Source organism: Papaver somniferum, chromosome 10 (genome assembly GCF_003573695.1).
Source record: "Papaver somniferum cultivar HN1 chromosome 10, ASM357369v1, whole genome shotgun sequence".
NCBI classification, from domain to species: Eukaryota; Viridiplantae; Streptophyta; class Magnoliopsida; order Ranunculales; family Papaveraceae; genus Papaver; species Papaver somniferum.
Genome location: NC_039367.1, coordinates 142,114,057 through 142,131,581, shown reverse-complemented (window position 1 = coordinate 142,131,581; position 17,525 = coordinate 142,114,057). Strand labels below are relative to the sequence as shown.

At 36.0% G+C, this 17,525-nt stretch overlaps 2 protein-coding genes and 1 non-coding gene across 3 annotated transcripts; all 3 read left to right on the top strand.

Moving 5' to 3' along the window:
- Positions 1 to 4,202: 4,202 nt before the first annotated feature.
- LOC113317512 (histone deacetylase 2-like) lies at positions 4,203 to 7,656 on the top strand. The gene is made up of 11 exons (XM_026565636.1): positions 4,203 to 4,454; positions 4,573 to 4,690; positions 4,895 to 4,957; positions 5,167 to 5,235; positions 5,310 to 5,476; positions 5,649 to 5,713; positions 5,792 to 5,838; positions 6,015 to 6,110; positions 6,532 to 6,618; positions 6,829 to 6,916; positions 7,394 to 7,656. Exons 1-11 carry the CDS (start codon positions 4,270 to 4,272, stop codon positions 7,492 to 7,494), a joined length of 1,086 nt encoding a protein of 361 aa, XP_026421421.1. The 5' UTR covers positions 4,203 to 4,269; the 3' UTR covers positions 7,495 to 7,656.
- Positions 7,657 to 9,847: 2,191 nt separating this feature from the next.
- On the top strand, positions 9,848 to 9,934 carry TRNAY-GUA. The gene is given in 2 exon segments: positions 9,848 to 9,884; positions 9,899 to 9,934. It is a non-coding gene; the product is annotated as a tRNA-Tyr (tRNA).
- A 1,708-nt stretch (positions 9,935 to 11,642) lies between these two features.
- LOC113316370 lies at positions 11,643 to 12,950 on the top strand. Its single transcript, XM_026564565.1, has 2 exons — positions 11,643 to 11,786; positions 12,345 to 12,950. The coding sequence occupies exons 1-2, from the start codon at positions 11,643 to 11,645 to the stop codon at positions 12,948 to 12,950; spliced, it is 750 nt and encodes a 249-aa protein (XP_026420350.1).
- Positions 12,951 to 17,525: the final 4,575 nt, after the last annotated feature.

Genomic DNA, 17,525 nt, shown 5'->3' with positions numbered 1-17,525 from the left:
TAGATAAAGAGGGTATATATCCGACTACATTGTAACATGAACGCTGAACCTTAAAATACGTGGCTCGACTACATTGTAACCAGAAGGTTCGTGTCTTACCTGTGTCTCGTATCCGTGTCCGTGCAGCATAATGCTCAAGTTTCAAGCATTATATAAGAACGACGAATTAGGCAAAGTAGAGATGTGGGAGAGATCAAAAATATCTGGTTATATCCTAAACTTTGTGCACAACCAAACATGAACCAAAAATAATTTATGTGACATGCCATTCAACATATGAACCTTATGATTTTAAGATACCTACGGTTACTAAGAGCATCTCTAATAAAGGGTGGAAAAAAAAACTCATGACACACAAGATTTTAGACCCTTATTTAGCATAAAGTCAACTCGAATAGTTGAGTCCTATCAATTAGGAGGGATGTAATATTAAATATGGATGTGTTAAAAAAAGTTTTAAAGGTGGATAAATATGACATTTGGATTCACCTTCATGTCATATTTTTCATTAATTTATTTTTGGAAAAGTACACGTCTCATGGTTATGGTTTTGGGACTCTTGCTTTTACCACCTTAGGTGAGTTGGGTGATGGTACTATAGACTTTCTGAAACGCTTGCACAACTATATATTGCTAGCCATGATGACAATGTTCGGGTCGGAGAATTTCTTTTTCATAGGTTAGGTGTAGTTATTCAAAAAGGTGTAGGAACTCAGCTTGTTGCTAGGCTTCCGACGAATTTCTTACCAGAAGATAGTCTTTCTGAATTGTAAGTAAAAAAAATAATTAATTATTTAAAGTAATACTTTTGAGGGTTAAATCTTATACCATTAAAACTTACATAAAATTGGTCAAAAAGACCAATTGCAACAAATCCTGGGTGAAATATATTCTTAGGTTTAGATATTGTTCATATAGCCAAAAAACAGAAAAATATTGTTCATTTAGCCAAAATGGATATTTCACCCAGAATCTTTTTTATTAATTAATTAGAACAAACCAATATGTCCCTATCTTCTACAAATATTTACTGGGTTGTTTAAGAACAGAGTACAACAACAAAAAACAAAAAATAGAGTACAAAAAAAAATTAATTGCTCTGTTTTACGAGTTAATTGCAAGCAAAACAGAGTACTAAATCAGACCAAAAAACAGAGTACTAAATCAGAGAAAAAAACAGAGTACATAAAACAAAGTAAAAAACAGAGTATGTAACACAAATACACACATAAAACAGAGTACATAAAAAAGAGTAAAAAACAGAGTTAATTGTTCTGTTTTTGCTCTGTTTTGCTGTACAAGCAAAACAGAGGTTGTACATCAAGCTAACATGAAAACTACGACGATTGTTATACACTTCCAGATACCCATAATCACTTCCAGATACATGGTTATACACTTAAATCATCTCCTCTAATCGATTCTTCAAATACACTGGAAAAAAAAACGAGTTCATACACAGTTAATAACTCCTGTGGTTGACCTGATATGATTAGGATACATATGAAATTAGCTTTCTGATAACAAGATAAAAGGTTATGGAAACATATATTTTACCCTCAGAAAATTTTGAAAGAATTTTCAGCAAAAGTGCTCCTGGCCAGCCTGCAGATAATTAGTGAATCAACGGTCAATGGAACTACTCGGATTTGATCAAATTGCAAGACATTTAAAATGCAGCCGATTTAAAAGGAAAATTTAATACATACTTTTGATTCTGTTATTTCCCCATAGCTAGCATGCTCCTTCGCCACGGCCACTGGTGAAGAACTTATGCGTGACTTCAACTTTGGAAGTGCTGTTTTAATATGTTGCACTAAAATCTACAAGTAACCGATTGATAAGCATAAGGTATAAATTGGGATTGAAACAGAACTAAAAGATGTCAAGAACCTGATATGTACAAGTTCAGATGCACTAAGACTAGCACTATGAAACTGCTTCACTATAAAATGAGATTGCTGGTTAGTAAACACACTACTACTACTACTTAAACACGTACTCACACATTAAACCTGGATGAAACCAGTTTCATCCTAGTTTAAAAGTGCTGAAACAATATACACCAAAAATTAAACCTAAATAGAACTGATATCACACTAGTTTTTACTATACTAAACCTGGATGAAAACCATTTTCATCCTAGTTTAAACAAGCTGAAATTATATACAACACAAATTAAATCTAAATGAAACTGGTTTCATCCTAGTTTATATTATATTAAACCTTGATGAAGCTGGTTTTCATCCTAGTATAAAGATGCTGAAAAATATACACCACAAATTAAACCTGGATGAAATTGGTTTTCATCCTAGTATAAAGATACTTAATTACATCAAATAACATGAAAACTAGGACGCGGACAAATAACAGAATCAAATAACATGAAAACCAGTTACATCCTATTTTTATGCTAGATGAAAACCAGTTACATCCTCCTTATTATCATCTTTATTAAAACTTCAAATATGCATGTATCATATGAAAACCAGTTACATCTTATCTTAAATCTAGATGAAAACCAGTTACATCCTTAACCATTTAGCCATAAAAACACACTTGGGCATTTCTTACAAACACTTGTTGCGGCACGACTTCGATATCCAGCTACAAACCATACAATACACATAACCAGATGAAAACCATTTTCATCCACAACATAAACTTTAAATTCATTACAATAACCAACTAAAATCCAATTACACTAAATTTGAAATCAATTACAATCAAAAACACAATTAAGGTTAAGAAATTCACCAATTGATTAATGGCATTTCAACTGACTTCAATCCAACCAAAAATTCCCCAATCACATCACATCTTTGCTGATTTCAACATTACCTCATCCTACCAGCATAAAGTGAAGATGAGAAATAGAATATCGATGAAGAAATTTACTTCCAGAGAAGGCGCCGTTGAAACTCATCATGACAGAAACAATCAGAAATTAGATTCAGAATTGAAAGATAAAGAGGTATCGATGATTAGGGTTTCTTAGGGTAAAGTCTTTTAACATCTTTTCCAAGGGGATTCAACCAGAAGAGATTGAATTGAGAAAAGGTCATACAACACCGGGAGTTTTCATAAAATAAAAAATCCTAAATCAAACATGCAATTAATAAGTAGTCAATTCTCGTTTAACGAATTCAAATCAAACATAAGAACCCTAATGCTATACCGCCTTTACCCAAAATCAGATGAATTACCTCTTGTTGTTAGTTTCCAAAATAAACAAAGACATCGAGTGGTCATGGTGTCGCTGTGAATTGGTTGTGGTGGTGTTTCTGTGAAGAATGAAGAAGAAGGATACGTTGCAGACGCTGATGGAGAGAGAGATGGTAATGGTTTTTTTAGATCTGGTTATGTGGAGGCGGAGAAGACGAGAAAAAATGTTAAGTAGCAGTGATAGAAAGGGTAGTTTAGTCTCTTCACACTAAAAATATTCCACTGGCTATTTGATCCAGGCCGAATCCTAACTGTCTATATGGCCCAGAAAACTCCCTTTTTTGGTTATATAACCCATTTTCTGTAAAACTTATCAGGTGACCCGTCAAATTAAAGGTGAGCCCTGCTAAACTCCCAAGGGGCGGGCCCACTGGGAACCACAAGATCCGAAAATCTATTAGAGACGGGTTTTTTCGTGATTTTCTTGACGGTTCGTCTAGAACCACTAATAAAAAACATGGTTTAATATCACGAAATAATAATGGGACCTCTTAAAAATTAATTGTTTTCTTTGCCTTGTGTGAAACACAACCTAGCACCTCCTTTGGTTGGAAGAATTAAAATTTTGAGAATGAATTAAATTCCAAAAGACTAAATTCAAATCCAAAAATTTAGTGTTTGACCAATCCAATTACCGTTGTTTTTATTGTAGAACCAATTCCATTACACTATTAAACCAATACAATAAATATGTATTATTTTGGAAAGAATTGGATTCGTAAGAATCAATATTTCTTAATTACACATGGTTGATTTATTCAAAAAATTGGTCACATTCCAGATCAAGAATGCAATTCTTTGAACCAAACATACGGCAAGTGTGTCGAGGCTGCTGGGAACTAGTAGCCGTGACTCGCACCATTGTCCTAACAAAATGTGTTCATCACATGACACGTTGTTCTGTCATCTCCTACTCCCAACCGTCAACGGCCTGTTAAAAGTCAACAAACAATGTCACTGACCATTTCACTGAAAATTCCTCCTTTATTAAAGTTAAACCCCAGAAGAATCCTCTCTTGTACAATTCCATTACCAGAAAAAACCATGAGTACTTCATCTTCAACCAATGTAATCCCACAAGCTTCTTCTTCATCTTCATCAATAGATGTAGAAACCCTAAGAAGAAATCGAATCCTTTCTAGTAAACTCTATTTTGATGTTCCACTCAGTATGGTCCCTTTGATTTACTCATCTTCTTATGATATCGCCTTCTTGGGTATTGAGAAATTGTAAGTATTTAACTGTTTTCTTACTTATTAGATCAAAAATTGAAGAAATTGTGATACAAATCTCATCTTTTTGTGGCTGAATTGATTTTTTTAATTTTTTAAATGAATTTGTGTATAGGCATCCATTTGATTCATCAAAATGGGGTCGAATTTGTAAGTTTCTTGTAAAAGATGGTGTATTGGAACGAAGTCGGATTGTTGAGCCTTTGGAAGCTTCAAATGATGATCTCCTTGTGGTAATTTTTCAATCTTTTGAACTCTCGTTATCATTTCGTCTTTCTTTTTCGTTTTCCTGCGGTTCTTAGTGCTAATTACACTGAAAAGGTAACAAATTCATATTTTTAGAACTTAGGAATTGGTAAATGTTGATTGCAATTTGTAATTGTAAAAGCCCCTAAATCGCCTTCAGAGAATTGCTTACTTCAGATACTTGTAAACAGGTACATACCGAATCATATTTGAGTAGTTTGGAAAGCAGTTATAAGGTTGCTGTCATAATTGAGGTATGTGGAACTGCATATTATCCAAAGCTGTGAATATTTTAGATGTGGCAAAATGATGTAATTTGTTTTAGATGTTTTGTTTTGGCAACATGATGTTGCATTATACATATTGTAGTTTGCAGTGGAGCTTGATGTATTTTGTGGATTCAAATACTTTTCTTGAATGAGCAATTAACCGATCTTATTGATAACTTTCATGTATTCTTTAGGTCCCACCTGTTGCATTACTACCAAATTGTCTTGTGCAGCAAAAGGTTCTCTACCCGTTTCGCAAGCAGGTGAAACCCCATTGTTTTAATGATTTTCCTCTATTCCCTATTTTGTTAAAGATACTGATAATACGTTACAACAGGTAGGGGGAACTATTTTAGCAGCAAAGCTCGCAAAAGAGCGGGGATGGGCAATTAATGTTGGTGGAGGTTTTCATCATTGCTGTGCAGATAAAGGAGGTGGATTCTGTGTCTATGCGGATATATCTCTTTGTATTATATTTGCATTTACCCGGTTGAACATTTCAAGGTAATTACCAGTTCCAATCTTTCATAAAGTTGAATTAGAGGCCACTAACTTACAAAGTGCAGCCTTAAGTCTTATTCTTTCTATTAACTGTATTCCTTATTTTTGCACAGTCTGAGTCAATATCTATCAATTGCTTCCTCACATCCTATTATTTATCTGCAAACTTGTGCAGGGTGATGATCATTGATCTTGATGCGCATCAAGGGAATGGACATGAAATGGACTTTGGAAATGATAGTAGGTTTCCTTTAATTTTACTTCGAAAGATATTAATGGTTCTGTTCATGAATTTTATTGATAACGTGATACCTACAGGTAGAGTTTATATCCTGGACATGTACAATCCCGATATTTATCCCTTTGTAAGACATTCCCTATTAAATCATTGTTACATATAATCTTGGAATCAAATTACAATTATTCCTTTCATAACTATAATCAAGCAAGTCAGTTCTCTTAAATGACATTGACAGTTACTTGTGCTACCTTCTGATTACTCATTTTAATGTTCATATATCTGTTTTTCTTGCTACTGTAGGACTTTAAGGCAAGAACTTACATTGATCAGAGTGTCCAAGTACAGAGCGGGACTCCAACAGAAGTGTATTTGGAACAATTAGATAAAGCACTTGAGGTATGGATGTGCATTTAATCATTATCACTATCTATACTTCTTGTTAATCAGCATTTGCAAAATATGTTACTTGCCTTGCAAACATGGATAGTGAGACTTGACATGATCGTTCAGTTTGCTTGGTTGAAATATTAAGCTCTTCTATTTCATTATCTTGTTTTGCTATTCTAGTCAGCAAAAGACTAGAGTTGATTTCCAAGTGTTCTTATGGAACATGCTATGACCATGATGAAGTACCGAAAATTGCTTACTGTTGGATAAACATAAACCAATCAATAATGAATTATCTCTATTGTCTTTAGTTGATCGACAGATGACTAATAGAAAGACTTCCTTACATGCAAATGAATATGTTGGAGTTTTTCATTTTCGTAGTAAGTATGTTTTACCAGACACTGGGGCTTTACAATGTAAATTCCAGGTTGCTGGGATTAACTTTAATCCTGAGTTGGTTCTGTACAATGCTGGCACTGATATCCTCGATGGAGACCCTCTGGGACAGTTGAAGGTAATTTAGTCTGCTACACTCCACGTTATGTGCGTTCTCCAGGATTCTCTCTTCTGACAATAAATTATCAAGCTGCCCGATACATAAACTTGATACTCTCTGATTTCTAACTTTCTTAAGTTGCAAATACTAAACTAGATTGAAGATGAAATACAGTTTTGTTAGATCATGTGACAACATTCATTAATATGATCACTATTCAACTTTTAGGTGAGCCCTGATGGAGTAGCCAGTAGAGATGAGAAGGTGTTCAGATTTGCTAAAGAAAAGAACATTCCTCTTGTTATGCTTACATCAGGTATATTTCTATTCAGTTCTTCAGTAAAAAGCTTGCAGCATAGTGGGGCCATTTCATCATTTCCATCCTAAGGCATATTTTTTTTTTTGGGGGGGTGGGGAGGTTTGATACATTCGGCATGAATACAGTCCTGCTTGTGTCTTTCTTATCTTGAAATGCTTTAGGGACCACATTGTCTGAGCATGGAATTGGAAGTGATTTTACATAGATTCCATGTCAACTTACTTGGCCAGCTGTTCATGTTAATAATCAAAGTTTAATAAGCATTTTCAATGGACGAGTGGGATTGGCTAAATCATTTCCTTCACATCCATTTTCATTCAAAGTTTCGACTACCAATGATGAATGATCTGCTTAGGGCATGTAGGTTATTACTTTCATAAACCCCAATTTCTAGGGCAACTTCTTTCCGTCCTATGTTTTCTGTTCGGTCTCCCTTTTTGTTTTCATCAAACTGAAACGCGTGTTTGTTTACAGGTGGTTATATGAAATCAAGTGCTAAAGTTATCGCAGATTCATTAACGAACTTATCAGTTAAAGGGTTGATTGATTTGGCGACTCCTCCTTTGGGAACCTAAAACCCGTATACACGAACTTTTTGTTTACATATGTGAGGGTGCAAAGGTAAATATATCTTTCCTATGGTGTACAGCGACAGTACTTTGGTTCACAACTTCGCACTGATGTATAAATTCTTAACAATGCCAGATAATCGATATTGAAATGTTTTTGTACAATAATTGTACTATAAGATGTAAAGCAGAGCCCACCCATGCAAACATTTCCATGCTCATGTTCACTCCATCCTCTTGTTCGCCACAATAATTGTACTATAACATTTCCATGATCATGTCCATTTTGCATGACATTCATGTTTAGTTCGTTTAAGGTATGTCAAACTGAAACTTTTATCTTCATGAGATACAGATCATCCTGGATGGAAATGTGATGAGTATGACTTGAAGTTGTTAAAAGATTTAGGAATTGATTGTACACTCTATACCAGTAATAACAAAGTCCATTTGGCCATTTTGGTGTATAAAGATGGCATAGATACCATACCATTGGTGTATAAGGTGCTCAAAGTTCAAGTAACTTTCTTCATGGGTCACTTGGTCAGCATGGATTTTTTGTGTCTCATGTGGATGGGTGCACCAGATGAAATCACTATCATGAAATGCAAGTGAATTTCAGTTGTAGTCTTGTAGATTGAGAGGAGGTATAAAAAGCCGGTGTCTATTAGTGATATATGCACTAGAGAATTTTATGAAAACTCAAGTCAGGCAGAACTGACATTCTACAAACACTAGTATTCAGGTAGGATGTGTTGTACAATAAGTCAAAGTGCCGTGTGATGTCTCTTATCATTATTTCGGTATAAGGTGTTGGAATAAACTATAGGGAATAAATTCACCACAAAATTGGAAATTTATCAGCAATGGAATTATCCCGAAGATTTTCCATCGCAACAATTATAAATTTGTTCTTGAAAAATCAGCTGGGCTCAAATTAGGGACCCATGAAGTTAAGGGTTCAAGCCTGGGTGTCCGGTGGTGGTGGAGAAAGTTAGAGAAAAAAGATAAGAACAGTGTTGTCGCAAAAATGATTATTCAGTACAATATTACACGCGGGATGCATGTATTTTTATTTATTTTTATATAAGAAAAACTAAGGTAAAACACTTTACTAAGAGATTACAACTTCAACAACTCAATTATAGGGAATCATTACAGAGATAGTTCTCATCAAGAATGGCTAATTCAAGTGAGTAACAAACTTTCACAGAGATAATAGAGAAACATGAGCAAACTTGAAAACTAAACCGACTAACAATTCTAGAGTTGCAGCAAATGACAATACACGCAGATGGGTCCTCTTCTTGTGAAGCTTAGATGACAATGTTTGGGAAGGACTATTTTCTCCCAAACCAAATAACAGTCCGGTAGAAAACAAGAGAGTTAGGATCAAAACATGATCCATCCATCTCTTAAGGTTTTTATCGTGTAATAAAGAACTAATTTCTTCCACATATAGCAAACCTTTCCTGGGCAGGTAGTTATAAGACAGATCTGAAAGAACTGATTACTTTCAAAACTACTAACACACCTGCAAAAAGCTCAAGAAATACAGTATAATAAAATGCTCCATTTTTAAGTAACAAAGTAACTGAAAAGATTCCCAACCATGTTTGCTCATTAGAGATTTAGTCTTGCTTGATCTTGGAGTTGAATCTGTGATTGATGTTGTTGTTTCTGTGATTGTTGTTTGAAGGTACATTTTGTCAAGACATAACAGTACAAGACTGAGCCAGAACAGATTGACATATGCTCCTAAGTCCTAACACCTCCTCAAACTTATAAGACATACATTTGGAAAGTTTGAACAACAAGAAGTGACATATTTAGAAACTATTATTACATACCTAGAAATCTAATCGGACTGTAACCAATACCCTTTCCTACTTGAGGAGAAGAGTAAGTTCGATTAATGTATGAGGATCTTCCTCTTTTTCGAGAAAAAATAAGTGTGAACAACAAGAACAGAACAGAAACGAAAGCATTATGTCAGTTTGACCTTTATAAGAAAAAACACCCCCTCAAACTGAACATAGCACAAAGTCAGTTTAGCAACACAGATTGACTAAGCAAGAGGAGCTGGAAGCTGTCTTATGGAACCAGAATTCATAGAAAAATTACGACAATCTGAACATTCAATGACCAGTTTAAACTTTGAAGATGGTTGTAGACAAAGTCAAGAAGGCAATGAGAAACAAGTTGGGCTAAGTTTAGTGTTTAGAAAGTTATGAACTGGTTGCATATGAACTATCTTTATCAAGCATAGCACGTATTTACGAGTTTGAATATTTGTGAATGAGTACTTCAAAATTAGTTAAATGAATAAATTATTAAATTTGTGACTTGCAACAAGCATCCGACCTTAGCTCAGTTGGTAGAGCGGAGGACTGTAGTAGTTTGCAGATTAATCCTTAGGTCACTGGTTCGAATCCGGTAGGTCGGATTCCCTTTTTTTGCACTTAACTTGAGTTATTGGTTCTGGTTCGAATCTTTTACTAACGAGCAATGAGCATTTCTCATGGAAATGGTTGAAAACCAGAAGAAATGTTCTACAATCCGATAGTCATTTGGTCCCATAAAAGGTGAGCCTTTTTTTATATACTTGCACAATTTTAAGGAAAATAGTAAAGAGAATTAGTTTTTAGTATTTTTCTGCTCGTCCCCTATTTTGTGTTAAAACTTCGAAATAACATGTCCCGTAAACTATAATGCAGATAATTAAATGATTTATCATTAGAAATTTTTTGAAAAGACCTACACAACCAATATCAACATGACTATCAAATTCTACATATTTATGAAAGAAACTTTAACAACACCAACTACTAGTTACGATTTAGTTGGAAAAAATTATACAAAGGGAAAAGATCATTTATCTTGGGACAAACAATAAAAGGGAAAAACTCACTTCGAGGGATGTAGGGAATGTTTTCTTAGTCGGTGATGTTGACGAGTTTCAGATATGCTGGTTAATTGTTGTCCAATGAATTTACTATTTTATCCGAGAGGCAAGCGCACTAAACATTAAAGATTCATTTTTAAATGATACAAAAACACATGAGAATGCGAGTGGCACGGACGCGCCTAAAAATGCCATGCGTCCCTGTTAGACTCGTGTTCGAATACTTGGACACACGCGTCTCTGGGCTGGGACTGACATACCAGTGACATCACATGCATATGTGATATGTCACACACCATCTTAACATAAATGTCTACTAAAAATGCCTGAATTTTGTATATGTATCCTTTATTAGTATATAAGTTTATTGTTGCACAAATTTGTTATTTATTAATGATTCATTAACTTTGTTGAAAAAACTTACATTCATAATATATATATTTTGGTGAGACATATCACTAATTTCATAACATGTCCGCGTCCTAGTTTTTTGAGAATTTATTCTTGTCCGCTTCCGTGTCGAGTCGTATCCGCATCGTTATGTATGCGTCCGTGCAACCCAGATGAGAAGAGATCGTCTTCTATAAAGTCGTTAGATGTTTAGCCTTCCGTACGCGAACATTCTTTCACCTTTGTTACTGGGTGAAAGTAAAAAGTCATTTCTTCATAGGTTATTGGGTGACGGGTATTCATGCTTTTTATCTGTCTCATACAATAACAAAGGTGAAAGACTGTTCAAGTAGTTATAAACAAGATAGCAAAAGTATCAAGAGTATCTGTTGCAAGTTGAGGGTATAAAAGCTAGTGTCTACTGATGTTACGTTACTCAAATATTTCAATAAAACGCAAGACAACTTTAAATGGGGTTATACAAAAAGTTTAGCCAAAGTTCAATTGTATTTGCATGGGGTGGTAGTACGATTTATTTAAGATATTGGAGCGAACTAACACATAGAGAATGAATAATACTTTCGATATGTTTCAAATCCAACTTGAATGTGTACGAATAAAAATACACAGCGAGTCACCAAAGGTAATAAACCATGGATGAGTGTTGATAATAATTTCGGCTTGTTATATTTAAATTTGGGAGCTCTCAAGCTGGTAAAGACATCATGTGTTGACTTATTATGTGGAATTACCAAAATTCATGTTGTTGTTATAGGGCCTATGGCCCATGGATGTGCGGTCCATTAGACTATTAGGGTTTTCCCTTCTACTTGTATAAATAGAACACTAAACCTATGTAATGGGGTTCCTCTCTCTGGTTAATAAAATGTCCTTCTCTGTTTTGTCTCTTTCTTACTCAAATATGTTATCAACACGAATTGCTATGAACTCCTCTCTGTTATTAAAATTTCCTTCTCTCTGGTTAAATTGTACTATTATCAGTGTACTATATTTTCTACATTTTGTTTTCTTTTCTCTTCTAAAAATTGCTATGAACTCCTCTCTGTTATTAGTATTTAGTATTCAATGGGTCACCAATAAAAACCATAAAGAGACTTGGTTTTTCCCAATCCATAAAGAAACTTGGATTTTGGGAATATAGTATCAGAATGGGTCATAACAATGTCCTTTAATCTTGTCTTATGTAGATGAGTAAGACGAAATATATCCGACAAGAGTTTGGACGGTTGGATATAGATGGACTTGAGTATCACCGTTGGGTGGCTGATGTGAAGATCGCTTTGTGGCAAAAGAATGCACCCACACCATCAAACCCTCTATTGACAAAGATGTTGTCCCAGCAACTGAAAAAGAAAAGGTTGAAGCCCTCCGATATTTGAAGGAACACATTGACCCTAATCTCCTTTGGGGATACCAACACATGATGTGTCCTAAAGAACTGTGGGATGCACTAGCAAGCCGCTTTGGGAGCATTGAGGATTGCCTTCTCCCACATTTGAATGAACAGTGGAATGACATCTGATTTCTTGATTATGTGAAGGTAGGTGATTTCCAAAGAGATACGCTTAAGCTACAAGCACACCTCAATTTCTGTGGGATAAAACTCACAGATAAAGATTTGATTCAAAAGACATTGTCTACTTTCCCTTTGTCATCTGTTATTCTAGCCAACCAATACCCCATAGAGGTTGATAATAAAAGAATAACAACTTTTAGCAAGTTGATCAACTTATTGCGGGTGGCCGAAAGGCACAATGTAGTTCTAGCAAACAACAATGCTAGAGCCCCTGGGAAGAATAAAATTCCTGAGGATAACTATGACAAGGATAACAAAGGAAAACACCCGAAAGAAAAGAGGGTTAAAAATGTTGATTCATATTCTCATGCTCCATACTCACGTGGGGATAACAACCCACGTGGAAGAGGACAAAAGGGTCATCGTGGAAGGGTCCATTGGCGTGGAGGCAATTCAAATACCTGGTATAGATATGTTACTTCTGTACCTAGTGGTAGGGGCAACACTGTTGAAAAAGCACATAAAAACCCTACACCTAAGAAGGTCGAGAATGACAATGCACCTTGTTACAGGTGTGGAATATCCGCACATAAAAACCCTACCAGCAATGCAAGGCTAGTGCCAAGGTAGCAGACAGCTACAAAAAGTACCGGGAATCTATAGATCAAGAATCTCACTGTGTGGAAGAACATGATCATGCCCTAGATGTCAACTTCACCATTTCAGACTTCCAGGGAAAAAAGAACCATGCCCTTATGGAAACACCTGACTTTGATTGATTGTTTTTTTAGTCATCTTATGATCCTAAAAACTTGTTTATTTTCTTGCTTTGTGGTTTATCAGACTTTGGTTTAAATATTTTTTTTGATGACTTAAACTATGTTAGGTAGTCTAAAATTATCTTTTTTTTTTGTTGATGGATCAGTGGTTTTTAATTTTATGGGTACTTATATACTTTGGATTTAATTTTTACTGTGATAATCTATTGCATGATTGAATTATGTGACCGAATTCTCTGAAGTACTATTTACTTGTAGGAATGTCATCCTCAGAAGAAATTGAGTGCCTAGCTGATAGTGGCACCACACACACTATTTTAAGAAATAGGAAATTATTTGTTGACTTAATTCCTTATAAATCCTTTGTGACTACGATGATTGGATCATCACAAGTGATTATTGGGCGAGGTAATGCTCAATTTTTGTTCCCAAATGGCACAATAATTAAAGTCACAGAAGCTCTATATGCACCAAGAGCTAACCGTACCTTGTTGAGCTTCAAAGATATCCGTGCAAATGGTTATCACTTGGAAACTCACTGTGAAAATGAAATTGAATATATAAATATTATCTCTAATACACGTGGAAGAAAACGCATTTTAGAGAAATTAATGATCCACTCTAGTGGTTTGTACACTACTACTATTCGGATTATCGAATCACATGTTGTTACCAACGATGAACTGTTGAACGGTGACTTATACAAGCTTTGACACGACCGCTTGGGGCACCCAGGTCGTGATATGATGATCCGTGTTTTAAAGAACTCATATGGATATCCTTTCTTTCGAGTGAAAAGTAAAATGAGACAAAAGACAGTTACAATGCAAAGTAACAACGTCTGTCAATCACTTCCATCTAAAGCAACTGATGTACAACCTCTCTCTCATTCTACTAAATGGACTTTGTCAAAAGCACACCACTCATTTTGCAAAGCTTGTTCTTTAGCAAAGACATGAGCGAGACCATCCTATGCTAAAGATATAAAACAAAACATTCCATTTTTACAAAGAATACAAGGTGATATTTGTGGACCTATACATCCAGGTGCGGACCATTCAGGTATTTTATGGTTCTGGTAGATGCTTCGACCCGTTGGTCAAATGTTGCATTACTGTCCACAAGAAATGCTGTCTTTGCAAAGCTCCTAGCAAAAATTATCCGTTTGAGGGTTCACCACCCCGATTACCCAATCAAGTCTATCAGACTTGATAATGCTGGAGAATTTACATCTAAATGATTTGATGATTTCTGTATGTCTATCGGAATTGACGTAGAGCATCATGTACCCCGCGTACACACTCAAAATGATAGCCAGGGCATTGGTTATGCGTTCCAACATGCCTATTACTGCCTGGGGGTACGCCATATTGCATGCAACATTACTTATTCACTTTAGACCCATTATTAGCCAACCATTTTCTGCGTACCGGTTGGTAACTGGATATGAGCCTGATATTTCACATTTATGCATTTTTGGTTGTGTTGTTTACATGCCTATTACGCCCCCACAGCGTACTAAGATGGGTCCCCAAAGACGATTAAGTATTTATGTTGGATATGAATCCCCAACAATTATCCGCTATTTGGAACATTTGACAGACGATCTCTTTACCGCTAGATCTGCGGACTGTCACTTTGATGAGACAACCTTCCCGTCGTTAGGGGGAGGTATGGAAAAGTATTTCCTAAGGGAACGGCATGAATTGTCGTGGTGTTTCCCTACTTTGTCTCATCTTGATCCCCGCACCTCATGATGTGAAAGTGAAGTGCAAATAACTATTGATCTTCAGAATGTGGCAAACTCAATGCCTGATGCATTCACTGATATTGCTAAAGTGACGAGATCACACATACCAGCTGAAAACGTGCGTGCAACGTTAGAAATCCCTAACATGGGAAAAGGCACCTTATATAGAGGTGTCAAACCTACACTTGGTGGAAGTGTAACTGAGGCCGTATCCCCCCAAAGGAAGAGGGGAAGACCACTTGGTTCGATGGATACTCACCCAAGGAAGAAAAGAGTGAGTAAGGCACAATACGATCCATTTATCATCAATACAGATAATCCCTCTCATGAAATTGTCTCTGATTACAGTTATGTCCATGAATCAATACTTGAGGACGCTCCGATGTTTGAAATGATTCCAGAGAACAAAGAAATATCTATGGATTATGAGAGTGCATACGTGTTGATAGAAAGATCATCCACACATATTGATGATGTATTTACATACACTTTTGCTCATGAGATCATTGAGCACGATGACATCGAACCACGCTCTATTGCAGAATGTCAAAAAAGAGCTGACTGGCCTAAATGGGAAGTTGCATTCCAGGAAGAATTAAATTCATTGGCAAATAGACGGGTATTTGGTGCGGTAGTGCTAACCCCACTAGGTGTAAAGCCTGTATGACATAAATGGGTATTTGTCAGAACGCGTAATGAAAAGAATGAAGTCTTGAGGTATAAGGCTCGCCTTGTGGCGCAAGGTTTATCATAACGCCCTGGAATTGATTATGAGGAAACATACTCTCCCGTAATGGATGTCATAACGTTCCGCTACTTAGTTAGCTTGGTAGTTTCAGAAGGACTTGAAATGCAGCTTATGGATGTGGTTACAGCATATCTCTATGGGTATCTAGATTCAGAGATATACATGAAAGTGTCTGATGGCATTCCATTTCCCGAATCAAGTAACTCTAAACCACGGAGTGCGTTTTCGATTAAGTTGAAACGCTCACTTTACGGATTAAAGCAATCCGGGAGGATGTGGTATACCCATCTAAGTTATTATTTTATTGGGAAGGGATATACAAATAATGAGTTATGCCCCTGCGTATTTATAAAGAAAACGAGTTCCGGATTTGCAATTATAGATGTTTATGTTGATGATATGAACATAATAGGTACTCTTGATGAAATAAGAGAAACCACAAGTTACTTGAAATCTGAATTTGAGATGAAAGATCTTGGGAAAACTCGGTTTTGTCTAGGACTTGAGCTAGAACGCCGAGCCTGTGGAATAATAATCCACAAGTCTGCATATCTCCATAAGATACTCATGAAATTCAATATGGACAAGGTACATCCTGCTAGCACTCCCATGATTGGTCGAAGTTTAGATGTACAAAAGGATCCATTTCGTCCAAAGGAAGATGGCGAAGAGGTATTGGGAGCTGAAATTCCCTACCTAAGTGAAATAGGCGCATTATTGTACTTAGCATAATGTACTCGACCTGATATATCATTCTCAGTGGACTTATTATCTAGATATAGCTCAGCGCCAACGCAGCGTCATTGGAATGGTATAAAGAATGTATTCAGATACCTTAAAGGAACCATTGACATGGGTCTATTTTATCCCTATGAGGACGAAAGGAGGATTGCTGAACCAACACCCTACACTGAAACCCCAAATAATGTTTTGGTTGGTTTTGCTGATGCTGGGTACCTCTCTGACCCATATAAAGCTCGATCCCAAACTGGTTATGTATTCACTATAGGGAACACAGCGATATTCTGGAGATCGACCAAGCAAACTCTTGTAGATACCTCCACGAACCACTCGGAGATCATTTCCCTACATGAAGCGGTTCGTGAGTGTATATGGTTAAGGTCTATCGTTACACATATTCGAGGGGATAGTGGTTTGAATTCTACCACTGAAAAGCCAACATGCATTTATGAAGATAACGCAGCTTGTATCGAACAGATGAAGCAAGGATATATCAAGGGTGATAAATACGGAACATATTTCACCAAAGTTCTTTTACAATCAGCAACAACAGTGTCTCTTAAACATTCAAGTCAACAAAGTACCATCTGATGAGAATGTAGCAGACTTATTTACTAAGTCACTTCCTAAGGAAATTGTCCGAACTCCCTTGATTGCAATCAGGGGGAGATGGCGACATTAGGGGGAGTATCTAATGATATGATGTCGACATCAGGGGGAGTGTTTGTTGAACTCTTTTTCCCTTTACCGAGTTTATTTTGTCCCAATGGGTTTTGTTACTCGTCAAGGTTTTTAATGGGGATAATTAGGTTTTTTCCAACACTAGCCTTTGGTCTAACATTTGTCCAACGTTAGGGCTTGGTACCTGGAATGGACGTTGACCCTCATTGACCATTAAAATCTTGACTTCTGTTTACCAACTATTAAAAAATAAAATAAAATTTGATTATTTAACGTTGTTAATAGCGTCGTCAGCAGTGTACGCTTTTCTCAAGTTCGACCACCATTAATAGGGAAGAACCAAACAGTGGCATTTGAAACATTTCCAGAAGAAAATAAGAACCCTAAAATTATATCACTAATTTTCTTCATCAAATCCAATTGAAACCCTAATAAAATCCCAACCAAAATTCCTATTCAAACCCATAATTAAACTTCTGTTGAATCAATTCTATTGTGAAGCAATT